Source organism: Pimephales promelas, chromosome 9, assembly GCF_988280905.1.
Source record: "Pimephales promelas chromosome 9, fPimPro1.hap1.1, whole genome shotgun sequence".
Classification (NCBI taxonomy): domain Eukaryota; kingdom Metazoa; phylum Chordata; class Actinopteri; order Cypriniformes; family Leuciscidae; genus Pimephales; species Pimephales promelas.
Genome location: NC_142777.1, coordinates 3,427,947 through 3,449,266, shown reverse-complemented (window position 1 = coordinate 3,449,266; position 21,320 = coordinate 3,427,947). Strand labels below are relative to the sequence as shown.

Genomic DNA, 21,320 nt, shown 5'->3' with positions numbered 1-21,320 from the left:
AGAAATCTGTTACTTTTAACTAATTCCCCATTACAAGATTTATCATTACGGCTTTATTTAAGGGCATTCATTGGATAAAACACTAAAAACAAAAGAAGAAAACAAACAGAAAAATGTTTTCCATCATTTATCTGATCATCTCATGGGGAATAGTGCAAAACTAAGCCACATGCCTTATTGTTTTATGATTTTTTTTTTTCTTATCTGTGGCCATGAATTATTACATTTACACATGAGTTAAATCAAGCTATTGACTATTGGCTTGTTCTTTGCATATGAACAATATGTCAAAATGCAATTTTTTGTGAATCAGTACAAAAGACCTGCAGCGACTGACCTTACTTCCCGAGTCCTTGGTTCCACATTCACCCTTATCGTACCACCATTTGTTTTTCAGCTTGGCTAAGATGCCTTGTTCACTGAGTTTCAATACTGCAAGGTTTACAGGAGTTCTTCACGTGGGAAATAACATAAATAACATTATATTATGTTATTTTATGTTATTCAAGTCTTAACTACTTCATACTTTACAAAGCGATAAAGCAGGGCTCCTGGCCATTATCAACACACATGTGGCAGGCATTCTGACTAGTACCTTCCATTCACCAGGGCTAAGCTAGTGTGCCAGGACCTACCCGTATCGCTTTGAGTAATCGGCATACACTGTTAAGAGAAGAGCGGGCAGGTTTCTGAAGAGATGGCTATAAAAGCAGAGAAGCTTGGTTAATTTGATCATCTGAGAATGTGGATCTCCACTGGAACCCTCGACTGACTGACAGACCAACGAAAACTACCAGTAGTATTTTGCTCAGGCTGAGGAGAGTTGGCGTTAGCGCTCGGGTTATGGGCGGAGAGCACAAACAAACCAAACAAGCAGACGCACAAACAAAAAGTAAACGAGACCGTACACACAAACAGTCAGGGCATTTACCGAGGAGAATGCGAGATTTAATGCTACGTTTTGCTGATCGGTGGCTACTGTGAATGGCGTTAGCATTAGCGGCTAACGAAGCTGGGACTGTTTTGGGTAGTTACACACCGTTGGCAGGTGTTTCAGATGATTAAAGTCAACATGAAATCAAAATCACAATGCAATAACTTTGCTCTGAATAAAAAATAAAAAAGGTAATTGTGTCCTTTTTATCTCACAATTCTGATTTAGTTTCCCCCCCTGAGCTTATATCTCAAAACTCTTAAGAAAAAAGAATTGCGAGACACAAACTTGTAATTTCGAGAAATAAAGTCAGAATTGTGAGACAATTTTTTTTTTTTCACGGCGGAAAGAAGCTTCCATACGGCACAAGTGATTGTTGTACACTGTAATGTTGTAAATAAAGACTATTGGAGTGTGTTTTAGACGAAATTCCACCAAAATGACCATTTCTTTGTTATTATTTGGCAAATTTACAAGCAATTTCTGAGTGAAAATTGTTCCCGCACATATTTTTTATACCGCTTTTCCACAATATGGGTAGGAGTACATACGTTTAGAGTTATTTTAAGGTACTGGAAAGTTTTATTTTTTTAAGTTTTTACCATAATTTTTTCTTTCTCTCATTTAAAAAAAAAAAGTATTTACATGTTCAAAATAAAGATATCAATCTATATGCAATCAGGTCTTCTTGATTGAAATAAGTAATTTTCTTGCGTAATAAACCCGTAGTCATTTCATGTTGACTTTAAGTGCATTGCTAACCTAAATATTATCGCTACAGGACGTCATTTTTCTAAAATAAAGTTATGTAAACTGCTGATTGATTTTGATTTAAACTATAATAGACTGTGTACTTTTTTTTACCATAATAGAAAGCCGTGCCATCACTCGTCTAGACGTAATTAGTCTCTTAAATGTTCTTTACATTTCTCAAGCCTGCTTCTGATTTAGCTTTGTGGTCCTGACATTTCTTTTAGCTTGGGGAGAGACATTGATTAACAACGTAATTATCCAGAGCGACTGCAGTGGGAAAGCTATCAGCCGCCAGGAGGACGGGTTGATGTCTGTTTGTTGCAGGTGGCTTAATGTGGATTTTTCTGCTGTTTCTCTCTCTCTGTTTGTTGTGTTTTTCCACAGCTGGGTCCAGACGCAGCACTGTCGACTCACTGCATTAGATCATTAGAGCTAGCCCATCCACTGCATGGCCACTAATGGGGGCTTCAAATCACTGCAAACTGCAAAAACAGAGAGCTGGAACAAAGAAGGTGATTATGAAAGCTCACATAACCTTTCACCTTCCTCCACAGGCACAATGCTTTTGATTGCGCTGAAAAACCTGCTCCCTTGGTGTTCAGGCCCCATTTTCAGGAATTAGAAAACTGTGAAAAAGTTTTTAAATTTAAGTCAACATGAAATCATTATGTTCTGGCTGAATACACATTTCTGGTCTAATTGGGCGCGTTTGTGCATGTTATCTTTGAACAAAGCCTTGCACGCCTTGTTTTTGGAAGATGTCACCTATAGGACTAATGGAAGCTGGTTTCCGCCTCAGAATAAAAGATTTTAAAAGATAATTCCGACTTTTTTTTCTCGCAACTTTCTATCACGCAACTCTGACTTTATTTCTCCAAATAGCAGGATATAATGTTGCAATTGCATGTTATAAAGTCAGAATTGAAGATTTAAGATCACAGTTATGACTTTTTTCTCGCTATATATCACCCGTTATATCATGTACAGATATAAACTCGCAATTCTGACTTTATATCTCCCAATTGTGCGTTATAAAGTCAGAATTGCGAGAAAAAAAGTCAGAACTGCGAGTTTATATCATGCAATTCTGACGGTATTTCTCAGAATAGCAGGATATAAAGTTGGAATTGCTTGTCATTAAGTCAGAATTGAAGATATCAGATACAGATATAAACTCGCAATTCTGACTTTCTTTTTGCAATTGTGAGTTTATATCTCACAATTCTGACTTTATATCTCCCAACTGGGTGTTATAAAGTCAGAATTGCGAGAAAAAAGTCAGAACTGCGAGTTTATATCATGCAATTCTGACTTTATAACAAACAATTGCGACTTTATAGCACGCAAATCTGAGATAAAAAGTCAGAATTGTTAGATAAAATCACAATTACTTTTTTTTATTTTTTTTATTCTGTGGCGGAAGCTCCTATACACACTTGCCTTTTTCCAACCCAGGCTCATTGGGAAAACAGTTTCATCTGAGAAATGAAAAATGTTATGTATTGTTATGGTTTTGCTAATTTTTCCCAATGAGCCTGGGTTACCTTTATCTGTTTTAAGTATTCCAGCCTTTCTAAAACCTTAGTATGCAATTATTATCAGTGCAGTATTTAAAGGAGTAGTTCACTTTAAAAAAAACAAACATTTCCTGATAATTTACTCACCCCCATGTCATCCAAGATGTCCATGTCTTTCTTTCTTCAGTCGAAAAGAAATTAAGGTTTTTGATGGAATCGTTTAAATTCTGGAATCGTTTAAAGCCCTTTGAACAGTTTGCACTGAAACTCTCATTTGGACCTTGAACCGTTTGGTTCCCATTGGAGTCCATTATATGGAGAAAAATCCTGGAATGTTTTCATCAAAAACCTTAATTTCTTTTCGACTGAAGAAAAAAAATGACATGGACATCTTGGATGACATGGGGGTGAGTAAATTATCAGCAGAAGTTTTTTTTACTACATAGTTGATTTAATCAACAACCCAAAATTTCACTCAGAAATGTCCCACACATACGATGCGGCGAATGCCATTTCATGTTGACTTTAAATCAAATGAAAAACTTCCCAAGATCCTCAAAACTGAGATTATACAACGTGTTCAAGCACTAAGATTGTTCCATATCTTCAAGTGGAGAAAAGGCTAGCATTTACAATTCTAAATGTTATGCAAATGTACACTGAACTTTTTTGGTAGATTGCAAGAAATTTCACTTAAATTGAAATGCTTTTAGTGGTTACATAAATCCTTTTAACATGTCGAGAAAATGTCTGCTCCATATTGCATTTATTATACAAACTACATCCGTGCTCCGGCAAAATTGAAGGTCCTGAAAATGAGGCTTTTAACGTTGTACACTTTCATGGAGAACACACGTGAAAAAGCACTGTTAGCCCTCATCACGTGCGTCCCCATTTTTACTATTATTCTCAGAATAAACAACAATAACAACAACAGTTCCACAGAAAATGGCCCTACAATGTGAAATGAACTGGAAAGTCTAAGAGTAGCACATCAGCTAATCTTCACCTCCATACGAGCAGAAACTAAGACACGTCCCCTGCTGTGCAGGTTAACATCGCCGTCAAGGAGATTGGTGTGGAGATGGGAAATCTCTTGTACATGTGCTATTCTTAGCCTCTCAAGACTCGGATCACATTGTGTGTGTCAGTGTTTGCTCTTACCAGCCTTGATGAGACTAAACCTACAGGTTTTAAGTTTCTGTCAGACATTAAAGCTGAAGTGGATGATTTTTGCTCTACATACTAGGGGTGTAACGAGACCCCGATGTCACAATTCGACACATATTGCGATACTGAACTCACAATACGATATTTTTGCGATACTCAAATGTACTGTTGATTAAAATGGTGAATTTGGTGTTACATTGTGTGTGTATAGTCGGTGCTGAAACCCAAAGCACAGGACAATACACCAGAATAACAATATTCATGATCCTGAAGATGAAAATTCGGAATTATTGTAGACGAATATGCTTGATCTGTCACTGACTAGATATATTTATAATAATAGCCACTTTTTACTGGTAACATCAGATATTAGGCATTATCAGGATTCACAAAAATTCCCTAATTGCATCATTATACATTATATATAGTAGTTTAATGTATTACTGACACTAATGCCTGGTTCAGATTACACCATTTTTTTTGTCTGTTACGATAGTCACTGTGTCAGATTACGCGATTTTGACTCCTAAAATCTTGTGGCGTCGTGGACAAGACATGTCAGACTACACGTTCCTTCCTGACCAGTCATCGCATGCCGTTTTAAATGGCGTACGTGATGTCATCAAGAAGGCGAAACTAGTAGCGAGTGACTTCTGGAAACGAACGTAAACAAACAATGGATGAAGCGGTGAGTGTTGTATTGGCTGTCCTGTGTTCAGAAAAAAGTAAATAAAAGAGAAAGAAAACCCTCCAAAGATAACTTGAGGTAAAATATTGTTTTCTTATATATTTTTACTTTTAGTTTTAACGTTAGCACCATCGTCTCTCTTTCGTTTCGCCATTTTTGAAAGTTGTGTACGGAAAAGCTTCTGTGCTCCTATTGGTCAACCTCATACATGTGACGGAACCGTCGTGGACGACCGTTAAACATATTAAACATGCTAGTCTTTTTGCCGTGATGTCATGAAGCATTGCAGACGCGACATAGGTTGACGGCCACTATGACACACTATACGAGATGATACGATCGAATCTTGTGTCCCGACACCCGTTGTCGTTTACGAATCCCCACGACACCGTACGTCAAACGGATCGTGCCAAAATCGGGCTAAAATCGTGTAATCTGAACCAGGCATAAGGGTGTTTTCACACCTGAAAGTCTGCACCAAGGTCCGAACCAAAGTTCACGTTTTGATACATTTCATACTTTCAGAAAGTTTTGGTTTGCTTTCACATTTGCAATAATGCGTGCGCACTAAAGAACTTTACGCGACATACTTGCGTCCTGTCATCATCATCTATGTGGGCCGCATCTTGACACGATTGGTTTAGTAAATGGACGTCAGCATGTTGTCAATTCGGCGGGCAACTTTGACAACAAGAACGAACAGACGCATATCGTTGCAACTATATTGTTATTTTTATGGCATAATTACCTGCGAAACCAACTACACACAAGGCTAGTTCAAATTCGCCAAATGAACATCCTCGTCGTGCGAACATTTTATCGTCGCGGGCAGGAAAGGAAGAGAAGACTGCAAGTTTCACACTAGAAATGAAACCTTTGTTCAGTTTGATCCGGACTACCGCTTTTCTCCGGACCAAATTTCATCTGTTTGTTCCGGACCTGTGATTTTGATTCGGACCAAACAAGGCCCTAAAACTCATTTCGGGGGAACTATTCACAGTAGAAATTGTTGCATTTTTAGTATCGCGATATATTGTGACACGATATATTATTACACCCCTGGTAAGTTGATTCTACTAGGTTTGGAAAGGGCCTTTACACACTTCCACTTTAACATCTGGCATAAACTGGCGATAAGCAGCATTGTCATTCTAACCGACTAGCAAGACCGGGTCACCGTCCGCGGACCTCCGCCTAGCAGAAGCGAAGCGAGAAGGCAATCTGAAATCTCTCTCCACCGTCTGCTAGGCGGATTTTTCCCCCGACTCCCGAAACACGAACAGTTCGCCGGTCTCGGCGCTAATGTGGCTAATGAGCTAGCGCTAACTGACATCGCTGAACAAAACAAGATCCCTTCTCCTCAGTAGGACAAAATCACACTGGTCGTTTTCTCTCCTCCGTTAGCCAAGTCAGGGTTCTGGTTTTCTCTCAGATGGCACATTAATGTTGAAAGGGTGCGTTTGTCTTTGGATTTGGTTTGGCTCGGTTCAGGAATAACAGGCTTGCCGATTACTCTGCACTATGGTACCCGATTTCGGTGACATTGAGGCTGACCTTGGAGTCACCTCCCCCGCTGCCGCACTCTCCCTTGTCGTACCACCATTTGTTTTTCAATTTGTCCAACAGGCCTTGCTCATTCAGTTTTAAAACTGCCAGGTTAACAGCATTTCTTGAAACAATAAAACATAACTTGTAAGAAAATGCACAGGTCTGTGAGCAATCTACTGCATTAGCATAGTAGTAGTAATGGTAACGTTACTGAATACGGTGAGCTACTACTACTGAGAGTCAATTATAGATAATAATCAGAATGGTTGAAAGAGCACAATTTGGTTAAGAATTTCACCAATATGAAGGTAAGAGACGCTCAGAGCAAAGAAAGTGTTAAATAGTCAAGGTGGCATGGAGGGTTACGCTGTCTCAAACTGAAGTGTGCGGGATGGGGACATTGTCATTGAGAAGAAAAGTAACAACAACAAACATCATGCAATTAACATTCGTCACAAGTGACAGCACAGCTTTTACAAGCTAAATTGAAAAACCGTTGAACTGTTAAATTAAAAGTGACAACACGACAGTCAGGAAGGACAGCCACGCGAGACAGCGAGAGAAAGATCGAAGGACAAGAAGGACAGCAGAGAGACGCAGACACACACGCACACAGATGGGAAATGATTGCCACTCGAAATGATAAAAATCTGCTTGAAAAACTGGAAAAGAAGACAAACATTTAAAGAAGAGAGCACTGATCAGAAGCATCATTGTGAATCAAATAACAATCAAAATGCATTATACCGTTACCTCTTTGTCAGAATAGAGGGGGGGTTGGGGAGGGAAGGGAAGGGGGGAGGGGAAATGACAACACAGGACATCAGGGTAGGTGGAATACTATAACAACATGGAGAATATTGTTATATTATTCCACCCACCTTAATGCTGAGCCTTTGGGGGTCGCCACACCGTAGCCTTTCGAGTCCAGATTGCCGCCCACTTTCATGGTGTCGCAGGGCTTCCTCTGCTCAATGTATTCGTTCATGGTGGACTCGAGAAGAAAGGCGAATTTGCCCTTCGACTTTCGTACCCGTGCCACTCCGTCGGGCGTGGTCTTGGCGAAGACGGAGGGCTCGGCCGATTTCATGTACGACCACATTTTTTCGTACACCGCTATTTTGGAACGCTGTGCGAGGGAGACAAGAAAACACATGCGGTCGTGTATCATTACACATGAAGTGCACGACGGTCAATTACAGACATCAGGGTGTTACGACGCCTCCATACATTTCACCATACGATATTATTGCAAAACAAGGTTAACACAAAATGCAATGTTGTTTAAAATGCTAAATTTGGTGTTGCATTGTGTGTGTAAATGAATAGTCTTGGACTCTGTGCTGAAACCCAAAGCACAGGACAGTAGAGACACCAGAATAACAATATTCATGATTCTGAAGATGAAAATACTGAATTATTGTAGATGAATATGAACTGTCACTGACTAGATATATATATATATATATAAAAAAAAAATGTCGGCCACTTTTTACTGGTAACAGGATTCAGGATTCACAAATATCCCCCCAGTGCATTATTATACATAATAATCAACATTTATATATAGCAGTTTAATGTAGTACTGACACTAAAACTCTGAAAACTCAACATGACATCATGACTTTTGCGTAAACATATACGCCACTTTCGAGTCAGGTGGCGTGTTATCTCCACGCATTTTGTGCTATCCGCGTGTATACGTATATATCTACGCCATTAACGCCCGCGTCATTCCGCGTGTCTGAACACGCAGTCAAATCTCCAGTCATGAATGCCATTAACCCCAGTGACGGTTAAGTTTAGGGATGGGGTTGAGGTAAGTCATATCTTTTTTTTCCCCTAGGATGGTAAGGGAACAGTCATAAATGCCATTAACCCCAGTGACGGTTAGGTTTAGGGACGGGGTTGAGGTAAGTCATATGTTTCTATAACGTTAAGTCAACGGCGTTCATAAACACGCTGAAAGGCGATTATGCGTCTTGATAGCACGGCAAAAATGGAAATACGAATTGGCGTGTCATACACCCGCTACTTCATCAGTCTGGAAAACTTACATTTTTTCTCTCACAGAAATATTATTTTTCGTTGAAATTATAAAATGTCCAACATTTGATCTTGCAAATGTGTTTATGTATCTAATATTGCATTTTGCACAGTGTTGTACACTAATGAACTGAAATCTTCACACAGCCATGGGTTTCGCATACTTCTTGCTCTCACACTTGAAAAGATTAAATTTGGAGTTAGAATAAAGCCCATTTTTAGATTACTTTAAGGAGACTCTGGATAAAACACCATTTTAAACACCACCTAATAATATAATTAACATATAAAAGAGCTCCAGTTAACGTCCAGTGCTTTACTTGAGAATGATCAGATTCTGAGATTTCCAAACTCCTGCAGTTCTCCGACTCCACGAGGGAAAGTGTGTACGTCTGCTCACTTGAATAGTTAATGAGCGATCGTTTCGCTTGATAAGACCCTTATTCATCGTCTGGAGTCGTTTAAAGCCCTTTGAACAGTTTGCACTGAAACTGTCTTTTAGACCTTGAACCGTTTGAAGTCCATTATATGGAGAAAAATCCTGGAATGTTTTCATCAAAAACCTTAATTTCTTTTCGACTGAGGAAAGAAAGACGTGGACATCTTGGATGACATGGGGGTGAGTAAATTATCAGCAAAAGTTTTTTTCAAAAGTGAACTAATCCTTTAATTTGTGTTTTGAAGATGAACAGGGTTGAACAACATGAGGGTGAGTAATTACTGACAGAATTTTCATTTTTGGGTTAACTAACCCTTTAGTGTTAGTTAACCCAAAAATGAAAATTCTGTCAGTATTTACTCACCCTCATGTTGTTCCAGCCCCGTAAGACCTTCGTTCATCTTCGGAACACAAATTAAAATATTTTTGATGAAATCTGAGAGCTGTATCACTGCTACATACTAGTCCATAGGCTTCTTGAGGAATTGAAACTTGTCGGCCTCGAAAAGTTATTAAAGACATTGTTAAAATAGTCCGAGTGACTACAGGGGCTCAATCTTAAATTTATCAAACGACGAGAATACTTTTTGTGCGCAAAAAACAACAAAAATAACGACTTTATTTCAACTATTCACTTCCTTCTCTCTTGGCCTCGAGTCAGGTTACTAGTTTAATATTAACGTAACGTAAGTTTCTGTTGTTGTACGTCACACGCATCACACACATGACCAGCGTCAGCCAATAGTGAGCCTACGTGTGACGTAGCTCTACGCAATCACACTACGTTAACTGACTACAGGCCCATGGAGAAGGAAGTGAATAGTTGAAATAAAGTTGTTATTTATGTTTGTTTTTCTGCACAAAAACATGTTCTCGTCATTCGATAAAGTTACGATTGAGCCACTGTAGTCACTTGGACTATTTTAACGATGTCTTTAATAACTTTTCGAGGCCGGTAAGTTTCAATCCCTCAAGAAGCCTATGGACTAGTATGGAGGAGTGATCCAGCTCTGTGTTTCGATGATGAACGAAGGTCTTACGGGGTTGGAATAACATGAGGGTGAGTAAATACTGACAGAATTTTCATTTTGGGTGAACTTTAGTATATCTAGAGATAGTGCTGCTGTCCGACCAAAGATAGACACGCTAAAGTGGAACTATTGCAAGAACACTTGCATTTATAGACTGATAATATGCAGAGATCATACTAGCCCTAGTGATGGGCGATACTGCAAATTTCTGTATCGATCCGATACCAAGTAAATACAGGACCAGTATCACCGATATCGATACTTTTTCATTTTAAAAGCGTGCATTTGAACTTGGTAAATCTGAACACATTTCCATGACTGCTAGGCCTAAATAGCTATTTTGTGATTTGTGCTCTCAACTCCCTTTTAATTAGTCAGTGACTTTTACAAAACTACCCTAATTATAGTACTAGCCTAGTACTAGTCTACAGTTCAAAAGTTTGGGGTCTTTAAGACTTTTATTTCTTAGTAAAAACTGTAATATTACAATTTAACATAGGCTATCTGTTTTCTATGCCATAGTAAACTGTAATTTATTCATGTGATCAAAGCAGAATTTTCGGCATCATTACTCCAGTCATGATGACAATTGATTTTAATATGCTGATTTGCTACTCAGGAAAAATTTCGTATTATTATCAATGTTGAAAACAGTTTCATGTTTTGTTGGAAACCATGATACATTTTATGCAGAATTATTTGATGAACAAAGTTGAAAGAACAGCATTCATATGAAGTAGATTTTTTTTTTAACAGTGTAAAACCCTTGACTTTCACTTTTGATCAATTTAATGCATCGATCCTTGTTGAATAAAAATATTAATTTCATTAAAAAGATCTTACTGATGTCAACATTTTAAACCGTTACGTACAGTTTTGGTTTGTTTATTGCGAAATAACTCCCGATTGTTTCTCTGTCATAAGCAAGGCTTCGTTTCCCAAACACACTGGGCCTTTGAGCTCAGCGAAGCCCAGCATCGAACCCTCTCTGTGATTGATTGGTTTCGTCTTGTGATTGATTGGTTTCGTCTTGTATACAGATGACTAGTAGAAGAGTAGAAAAGGTTCTATCCTACACAATTACCCGCTAACATTCGCTTATTTTTCCACTTAGAAGTTTATTTTTCGCACTGAATTGCGTGCTAAATTAATAAAAAATTACTGGTTTAAAAAAAAATACACACTTGGATCGATATTTTTATGTGAGGATCGATCCTTTTCGATACCACATCAGTATCGAAGTATCAATACTTCAGGATCGATCCGCCCATCACTAACTAGCCCCACTAATTGTGATATTAAAAACATTTTAGGCTTAAAGGGATACTCTACTTTTTTTTTTTTTTTGGAAGTAGGCTCATTTTACATCTCCCCCAGAGTTAAACAGTTGCGTTTTACCGTTTTCGAATCCATTCAGCCGATTTTCTGATATTTAGAAGAATATCAGTAACCAGACGGTTTCTGGTCTCATTGACTTCCATAGTATATATTTTTTCCTGCTATGGAAGTCAATAGCAGGAAAAAATGGGAGGGCGGGTTAAAATTTAAAATGAGCCTATTTCCAAAAAAAGTGGAGTATCCCTTTAATATTAAGAAATGTGATTGTGCAATAGCGTACTCCAAGTAAAGTTTAATTATTATATTTATATCAGTAAGTGTCAATTAATACGTCAGTAAATATGGTATTTGTTGTAACTTTTTTTTCCGCTTGGGCTGCCCTAACACAGATGCGCCCGGTTTCATCCGTCCATGCCTGAACTGAAGGTGCAATAACTGCAGAATTATTAATGCGTCAAGGGGAATATAAATAATGACAGCGTGTGCCAACATAGACAACCGCATCAGCAGAAAAGTCACAGCGGTTCCTTCCAGAGCACCGACGGGAACAGATGGGCACTTCGCAGGACCGCCGCTAAATGGCACAATAATAGAGTCTTAAAAATCACCAAAGAAGTTTATGGCAGGGCTGTTTTTCAGAAAGCACTCGTGTTCAGTGCCAACACACGAGGAAACACACATCTGGTGGAGGGAGGATTAAACCTGGGCAACTGAAAGTAAAGTGTCCAATGGCATTTCCTACATCTGGACTAGTTTGGTGTTTAAATAAAGTCAAAGGACGCCTTCAACCCATTGTGTCTGTCGGAAACTGTTAAATGTGCCGTTTTATCATGGGAGTAGTTATATCAAATGATTGGTACACACCAGCGGAAGAATATGAGGCTGTTTTTACTGCTATTCCCTCATATACACATAATAAAGACTAAGATCTTCTTCATCATTATGTAATCAGCCAACTCTTATGGGACGTTCTGGAGATAAAAGTGCAACATATCAGAAGCTGAATATATACGGTACATATATTATATTGGGGAAATCTCCAGTCAACACTACAATTTGTGGAAAATTGTCACTTCTTGGGTTTCACAGATTCAATTTTGCTACCGTTCATGCTGTTTATATTTCATAAATCATATCCCTCTCCAAAGAAAATAGTATTGTTTTGCTAATAATAGGACACTAATTTGTAGACAGGTGCCGTCTATTATTTGTTTTCTTTTTGACACAGATTCATTTAGAGGACGATCTGAGGGCGAAACCGACGAGGTCGCAGCTGGGGACTCTAATCACATTAAATACAGTGGATTTTTATCTTTATAAGTCATAATATGAGTGTTATTAACTGTGAATCAAAACAACTGCTGAACACAAAAGCCCACAGTGTCCACCTCACTGTTTCTATTCATAATGGATATCCCCATCTGTAATTAAACCACTATCAACTGAGACGAGCATCAAGCCTTATAAACAACCGAGTTATCATGAACACACTCAGAAAGGTGTTATTGTGCTGCCGACAGAATAGCCGACCATATTAATAAACATCACGTTTTACTATTAGCCCAATACATATTGTATTAATGAGTTGCATGTCAATAATGGTAATTATGTCATGTATTTAAATAGAGGGTTGGGTATCGTTTGAATATTGAACGATTCTGATTCCAATTCCGATTCCTTGTTTTGATTCCGGTTCCTAACGATTCTCGATTTCGATTCTTTTAAGAGGCAGGGTCAAAAAAGTTTAGCTAACCTTGCTAACCAACGGCCTTTCTGAAGGAAATACTCCTTCTGTCTCAAATACTTGTCATAAATTTTGCATTTTGCCGAGATTTCCTTAATTTTTAGAAAAGTGAAGCCACACTTTGGACCGCCGACGTAAGCTACTCATGTTCGACTCGCGCGGTTATGCCAACACTTCCGGTAGACGCTTCTTCGTTGGTGTTGTTCAGCGGTTTCTTCTTCCGCTCGGCGGACTGTGAATATCGAAACTAGGAATCGAAATTTTAACTTTTGAACGATTCCGGGAAAAACGAAAAGTTAGTCCCGGTTCCAATCGATACTCGATTATTGATGCCCAACCCTACTTAAATATAGCCTAGGCTATTTACTTTGAACGTATTGAATAACACAATAGTTAAAATGTCAATCAAGTACTTTAGTGTGTTACTGCTTTAGTATGGTAGCCAACACACCAAAATAAGCGTAGACCGAACGATTACTTTCTGAACACACAAAGTTAAGAAACTGTCATGTAACTTAAATGTACTCTATTTAAAGGAGTAGTTCACTTTAAAAAAAAAAAATTGCTGATAATTTACTCACCCCCATGTCATCCAAGATGTCCATTTCTTTCTTTCTTCAGGCGAAAATAAATTAAGGTTTTTGATGAAAACATTCCAGGATTTTTCTCCATATAATGGACTTCAATGGGAACCAAACGGTTCAAGGTCCAAAAGACAGTTTCAGTGCAAACTGTTCAAAGGGCTTTAAAAGATTCCAGACGATGAATAAGGGTCTTATCAAGCGAAACGATCGATCATTTAATAAATAAATAACAAAGTTTAAGTATTATAAGCTCAAATGCTCGCCTTGCTCTTTGAAAAAAAAATCTTTTTTGAGTCATTTGCTTCTGTTGAATGAACCAAATGACTCGAAAAAAAATTCGTTCATTTTGATGAACGAGTTCGAACAGGAATCAGGAACGCGCATCACGGAACAGAGTAAGGCGAGCATTTGTGCTTATAAAACTTAAACTTTGTTATTTACTTTATTTCATTTTGATTAATGAGTTCGCTAGCGATTTGAGTCTAAGAAAGGCACATTACAAATAAAATGTATTAATATTATTATTAATAAGCCCTTTGAAGCTGCACTGAAACTCTCATTTGAACCTTGAACCGTTTGGTACCCAATAAAGTCCATTATATGGAGAAAAATCCTTAATAAAATCCTTAATTTATTTTCGCCTGAAGAAAGAAAGACATGGACATCTTGGATGACATGGGGGTGAGTAAATTATCGGCAAAAGTTTTTTTTTTTAAGTGAACTACTCCTTTAAATACACTTCTTTTTCACACAGGGTTCCTCGAAGGACCATGTAAATATCAATTTTTGTACCATGACAAAGAAGTGTTTCATCTGATACATGCTTCCAACATGATGTGAGGTCAAACCGACTATAATGGGAAGCGTTTAAACCTTCCTTCGGCGAGACAGTCCTACAATAGCAATTAGGGTCAAGAGAGAGTTGTTGCTCTGAAACTGTCTCCATTCCTCTTCAATATGTCACTTCAGCTCCTGAAGATGTGTGAATAAACACTCGGATAGAGGAGACAGGCCGACTGCGAGAGTGACGTGAAGTCGAAAGCTCAACCGTCCTCTCCTCCCTTCAGTTTTGTGGAGCATTACCGGAGCCTACATTGTGCCGAGCTAGGGGTCATATCATTCAGCTCGCCAAATAAAAGTGTCACTGCACAGCCTAGCATATAAACTTCATATTAGAGACACTTGGGATGGAAAAGAAAGTGTTTACCGCTGCTCTTGCTCTACAGGGCCATGAGAGGTTCAGGAAGACGGCAGTTTTAGAGCAGAATTAAACAGCTCTCAGTGTGAAGACACGAGTCTCTTCTGCTGCTAAAGTCTGCCGTCTCCAGAGCCACTGATGCCCGACAGTCTGAGGATGGTTGCGTTGTGTTAGGATATCATATTCTTCAACGGCTCTCTGCAGCATCAGAGAACCAAGAACCCTTTTCGGCTAAATACGGTTCTCCAGTTGGTTATACTGCAGGGTTCTGTAGAGAAAAGTTTCTCTTTGAATCAATTTATTCATTCAAATAGACATACAGATACATAGATCAGATATTTTTCACCACAAGTCCCCCTGTGGTGAAAATCCAGCTTTTAATGTTGTTTGTGTCTATGTAGTGTTTTAATATGCTTTAACCCTTGTGCTGCATTAGATTTTTAACACCGTTGAGTGCATTGAGGACCAAAAATGGCCACATATTAAACATTGCCTAAAATATTATATATTATTATTATTTTCCACTATTATCTTCCACGTTAAATCTTTTAACCAGCATCAGTCCTCACCATAACTACCAAAAATGTATTCAATTTCAGGATTTTAACCCTTTAATTACCAGTTTTGTTTGCGAAACCATCGATTTGTATAAGAGGAAAAAACACAAAAATTCTATTATTTTCAATAAACTAAATGCAAAGAGAAAACTTTAGATTTGGATTATCACAGTCCCACTTTGCAAAAAATCCCACTTAGCGCGTTAGAGACCAAAAATGGCCACCTATTAAACATTATTGCCTAAAATAAGGTGCATTTCCACCCATAGGGAATAAATATGTAGTGACGTCATCTGGTGGAATACACTATATAATGCAAATATAATGCTTTTGCTTCAAAATGAAAGGATGTTTGTGCAAAAATCATGTTTCATGTATTACTGACAGCCTCGGATTTAAACAACGTTTTAATGGGTTTCAATGGGCCATTTTTGGTCTTTATGGTGCTGAGTGTTACTATTTGATCTACACAGTGTGTGTTATACATATTTTGCAAAATGGGATCACATTTTTTACATGTATCCAAAAAGTCACAATTTTGCCAAATTTCATACCATTTGCATTAAAACAGCCAAAATGGTCAAAGAAATTAAACTGCAAAAGACCAAAAATGTCCCTAATGCAGCATAAGGGTTAAAGGGCTAGTTCACCCAAAAATGAAAATTCTGTCAGTATTTACTCACCCTCATGTTGTTCCAAACCTCTATGTGTTTATTTGTTCTGCTGAACACAAAGGAAGATATTTGGAATAATGTTTTAATCAAATAGATCTCATTCCCCATTGACTACCATTTTCCTACTATGGTAGTCAACGGGGAATGAGATCTGTTTGATTAAAACTTTCTTTCAAATATCTTCCATTGTGTTCAGCAGAACAAATAAACACATTTGGAACAACACGAGGGTGGGTAAATACTGACAGAATTTTCATTTTTGGGTGAACTAACCCTTTAAGACAAACCATGTGTAAATTCATAAGTGGACAGCATTGCTGAGTATTTCCTCCTTAAAACTGCAGTGAACCCTAAAAAAACACGCTTTGAAATCGCTGGTGTTTCTGACGTCACAAACGACCTTGTAACCAATCAGGGGTGCGTTTCCTGAAAGCATCGTTAGCCTACTATGGTCGCATGTTGGTCGCAATTTCCATTGAACTCTATTGGTAACAATGGAACTTAGTTGGCTAGCGATGCTTTCGGGAAACACATCCCTGATCAACATGTAATCGTCAACCAGTGGATCTTTGAGTGAGTGAGTGAGTGAGTGAGTGGAGGCGGGGCTCATTTGGATATTCACAGAACCGCATGAACTAATGCTGCGTTCCAGGCAGGTTTTTGAACACGTAAATCACGACTTCAAACCACAACTTACGACTTTGTAGCATTCCAGGTCATTCACGCCAAACTACCTAGATGTAAACAAACCAGCATGGCGGACCTTACGGGGCTCGCGCCTTTGTAATATTTTCTAACGCCAAAGGTGCTTACTCCTTGTTTATTTGTGGGAAACTGAGGAGGAAAAATAGCGCATGAGGCAAGATAAGCTGTTATACTCTTTATTTTACTTTATTTGTATATTTGGAAATGTATTTGGTATTTATTTATCGTTGCACTCAATGGACTGAAAACTAGTTGACGTTATATTGTCCTAAAGTGTATTCTCACCGTGTACCGCCTGCATCAGTAGGGGCTGTCATTGGTTCGCGGGCTATGTGACGTCAGAACTCGTAACTGGGAGTACATCGATCTAGTATGAGTTCACGGGTGGGAAGTCACGAGTTTGACTGCCGTTCCAGTGCACTTCCACGGGTATAAGGTTGGAAAAACACGAGTTACAGGTTGCCTGGAACGCGGCATAAATTAGGCAAGGGTGTCGAGTTAAAGTCTTTGCTCACCAAAATTTCCACACGTTAGAAAATAAATACGACCTCGTGTTATGTCAATCCCGTTTACACACTGCCTCTGAAAAAATCCGGACTGGTGTTTTTCACATATGTAGCATTTTGAGAGGTGTTTTGACAAATCAGACCGTACAAGCGAACGCCAAAATCCAGAACTGTACAGGATGAATTAGCTCAAGGAAATTGGTGGACTTGTTTTTAATATGTGTGAGGGGGAACTCACAATCTCAGGATTGGACTGATCCAATATTCCCTCTTTTTTTCACTTTTTAAGGAGAGAGAGGACAACTAAATCATCCTCACAGCTTGAAGACTCCATTTTGTATTGTTTTCTTAATGGTATCGGACTCAGTGTGCAACGTTGCTGTGCGTGATGAATTTTTAGGGTGACGAATACGAAAACTGTTTATTCTTTGTTTTTTCCAAACGCTAAATATGCTATTTTGGTGACCAAAGGGGAGATTTAAAGCATAAAATCATTACCAAAGCTGGACTTAAAATTCGAAGCCTGGGCTAAAATCCCATGAAATGACCATGTAAAAAGTTAATCTGAGCAATCTATTTTTGGACAGACATTAATCATAACAACACGGCTCTAATACTGCCCTATTATTGGCGTAATAATCTATATACAGTGGCTGTATGTCCCACACATTGCAGGCTGCTTTCATCATGCTCCTCTCTCAGCCTCTCCTCATATCTCTGTCCTCACCATGAGCTTATTATGGTGCTGTTCACATCCACCGCATATCTCCCGCTCCATCTCACTCTCCACTGCAGCTTTACTTCTGAATCATTTGGTTTGGAGACGGAACATATTTCTCCCGAGTGCCCAATGCTTTTTCTGCAGTGCACTGCTTGAGTTGTTACTCCCCGGAAAGCTTTACTTGGTGTACTATGTGTGAATATCCAATCAGTGTTGAAGTACATTTACTTGACTAATTTTGAGGGATCTGTACTTTACTGGAGTATCATTTTTGGGGAGTAATCATGACTTAAGTACATTTGAGAGGGAATTATTGTCCTCTTTACTCCACTCCAACTACCCATAGCCGTGAGTATCCGTTATTACTTCTAAAAAAAATGGAAATGAGAAAAATCTCAAAAACCCTCAATTTGTTGTTTTCCTCTCAAACGTGATTGGATTGTGCAGGCGCCACTGATTGGGACAGCCTATCAGCAATCACCTTCAGCTTTCCGCCAAAGTCAACTCAATGGTGAGAGTTAGATAACAGACGAAACAATGGATGAAGATGCAGCGGGTCCATCTCGGGAATATGCCGACCCGTGGTCCCATCTCGCCAGACTATTCCAATTTTCTGAAATTTTCTTTTGGCATAACATGGTAAAAAGATGAAGATAACTTGATTTTACTTTCAGTTTTTTTTTACATTCTCCAAGGTATTAACATTAAAATTGTTCATAACTCCATGTAGGACGTTTCTGTCCATAATTGTAAGCACTGTGGCAGTAGTAATGCCGTATTTAGAAAATCTTGTACTCTAGGACTTTTAAAAACAACTTTTTCTTAAGTAGACATCTGACTGTAGTACTTTTACTTATCTATCTGGTATCTGTACTTTTCTGGCATTAGATAACAAACTATTTGAAAAAATGTCTGGTAAGAGTTATTTTATTTATTAACTCACACCTGTCAGACATATCAGTCTGTGTCTGTGTCTTCTGGAGTTTTTGCCATAAGGTCCTGAACGTTCGATCCATGGGGTGCATTTCATTTCCTGGCCAGGCATATTGTTCTGTATAATGTATAAGGTTGAGTTCCCCTTACCCATAATTCCTCAGCTGTGAAAGTGTTTCCCTGCTTTGGGCAAACATTCTGGATGCAGCTTGTTGAGTTATGCATGATATATAGGTTTGGATTAGAAATAATATATGCTCTGAGACTTCCTGAGCTGTTCCTGCACTGTCAACATTCATCACGTCGTAACTTTGATAATGATGTTTATGCTCAAACGGCAACATTTCACCCTAACTAAAGTTAGAAAAGTGCAATCATACTTTACCACCCCTTTAAATTAGCAATATACCACATCCTAAAGGATGCTCTTCGTTGTGGTGTTCAATGAAAAGCTACTGGGAATCTGTCTGCTACCATCGCACTGTAATTTGTCTTTCCAGTTTTACTCTCTAAGGTCACACTTTATTTTAGGTGGCCTAAACTACTACTGTATGTACTAACAATAAATACCCACATGACTATGCACTCCTACATTTACTGCTAATGCGTTTGAGGTATAGTTGGGTTTAGGAGTAAAGGTTTTGAGTAAATGGTTGTGTTACAGTCAGTATAGTATCAATATAGTATTTAAGGTCATCTAATATAAAGTATAACCCACTTTATGATAGGTTTATGTTTGTGTTTTTTTCCAAGGGGGTAATCCATCGACCGGAAGTTGAAGCCTTGCGGGAGCTGACATCTTGTAGCTTCGTCTTGTAGCTTCACAAACTTCACTTGCGTTAGCATTCCCATTGACTCCCATTCATTTTGGCGTCACTTTGACAGTGAAAAACTTTACATCTGAGGCGTTTGAAGACCCCATTTGTCCATTATTCAGTCCCTCCAGGATTTCACGATTTTTTTTTTGTGATTTTTGCGATCAAAATGACTGATTTTGTGGTGGTAATTTCCAAAAATTTGTGAAAAAATTTGCGATCTATATTTAACATTTACCATAATAGTATTCAGCCCTTCCAGAAAAACACGGAGTTTTTTTTTGTGATTGTTGCGGGCAAAAATTGATTGATTATGCGGCCAGTTTTCTTTAAAAATGCGATGGAATATGTGGGATATTTATGCAATTTTATGCGATGAAATTGCTGGAATTTACAAAAATTGAGGGAACTTGCAAAAATTGCGGTTTGATGAAAAAGAGAAAAAAAGTGATTCCCCCAACATCCTGTTAATATAAGAGTCATTTCTTATTACTTCCTTTGATAAACAAGCATACTACATCATAGAAAGTGCTGGGAATATTTAATTTCTCATCTTGTTTTATTTCAGACTGTAAGAGTGTAAATAAGGTGTGGCCCCTTTAAGAGCTGCGCGCTCCCTGTTGAACTCTCTGCAGTGTTATATGTGCGCCTCGAACACCCCATGTGTGCGGGTAATTTCTGTTTGATGCTACTACTTTTATCTTATGTTGTTTATTAAGTAACGATGTGACAGTAGAACGTGTGACAGACAGTTTGTGTGACAATACGAGTTCGATTTGTGAGATGTCAATCGCCTCCGTGAGTCTGTCTGGCGTCGCGTAATTGCGTCACTTCATAACGTTCCCATGGAAACAGGGGGAAATGGCTGCTCTTGTGTGAAGCAAACGCAACATTTTTCAACTTTCTGCTAAGATACATGTGACTTTTTTTTGCAACGAAAATGCGAGGATTATGAAATTATGCAAACCCCGCATATTTTGCACGGAAATCGGCAATTTATGCGGCGAAAGTGAGGCGTATTTGAAAAAATGCGGCCCCCGCATAAATATGCGGACTTTGGCTGATTTTGGCTAATTCAGCGATCGCATAATCGCGTTTTTCTGGAGGGACTGATTATTTATTTCTAAAGAAACACGACAATGTATAAAATGCTCCATTTCCTTGTAACTTATTTTATGGCCCCGTAGAAGCAGTTTTTTGTAAAAGTAGGCTAACGATTGCGTCACACCCACGCGACTCTCTGTCACACAGTAGAGAGATTACCGTATGGACAGGAGGAGAAGCTCGTGCGCAATCGGGGAAACGTGGAGGCAAAATGACAAAATAATTAATCAGAATACCTAGCAAAAGTGTCTCCTGCTCCTAGCTCATGGACAGCTCCTACTCAGACTCTCCGCCTCTGCATGTTTCGGAAGGGAA

At 38.6% G+C, this 21,320-nt stretch overlaps 1 protein-coding gene across 6 annotated transcripts in view; it reads right to left on the bottom strand.

Annotated features, from left to right (window-relative positions):
• The window catches only part of gria3b (glutamate receptor, ionotropic, AMPA 3b), a 199,061-nt gene that overhangs the window by 4,782 nt on the left and 172,959 nt on the right, over window positions 1–21,320 (bottom strand). Inside the window, exons 13-15 of one of the 6 annotated variants that reach the window (XR_016169632.1) lie at window positions 7,492–7,739; window positions 6,617–6,731; window positions 338–452 (exon numbers count right to left, since the gene is read on the bottom strand). Coding sequence is in view for 5 of the 6 variants with exons in the window: in XM_089134685.1 (XP_088990811.1) it covers window positions 338–452; window positions 6,591–6,731; window positions 7,492–7,739 (504 nt within the window). In the remaining variant the exon portion in view is untranslated. Of the gene's footprint in view, window positions 1–284; window positions 453–6,590; window positions 6,732–7,491; window positions 7,740–21,320 lie in introns of those variants that run through there. The other 5 variants (XM_089134685.1, XM_039694143.2, XM_039694142.2 and 2 more) reach the window with 5 other exon arrangements.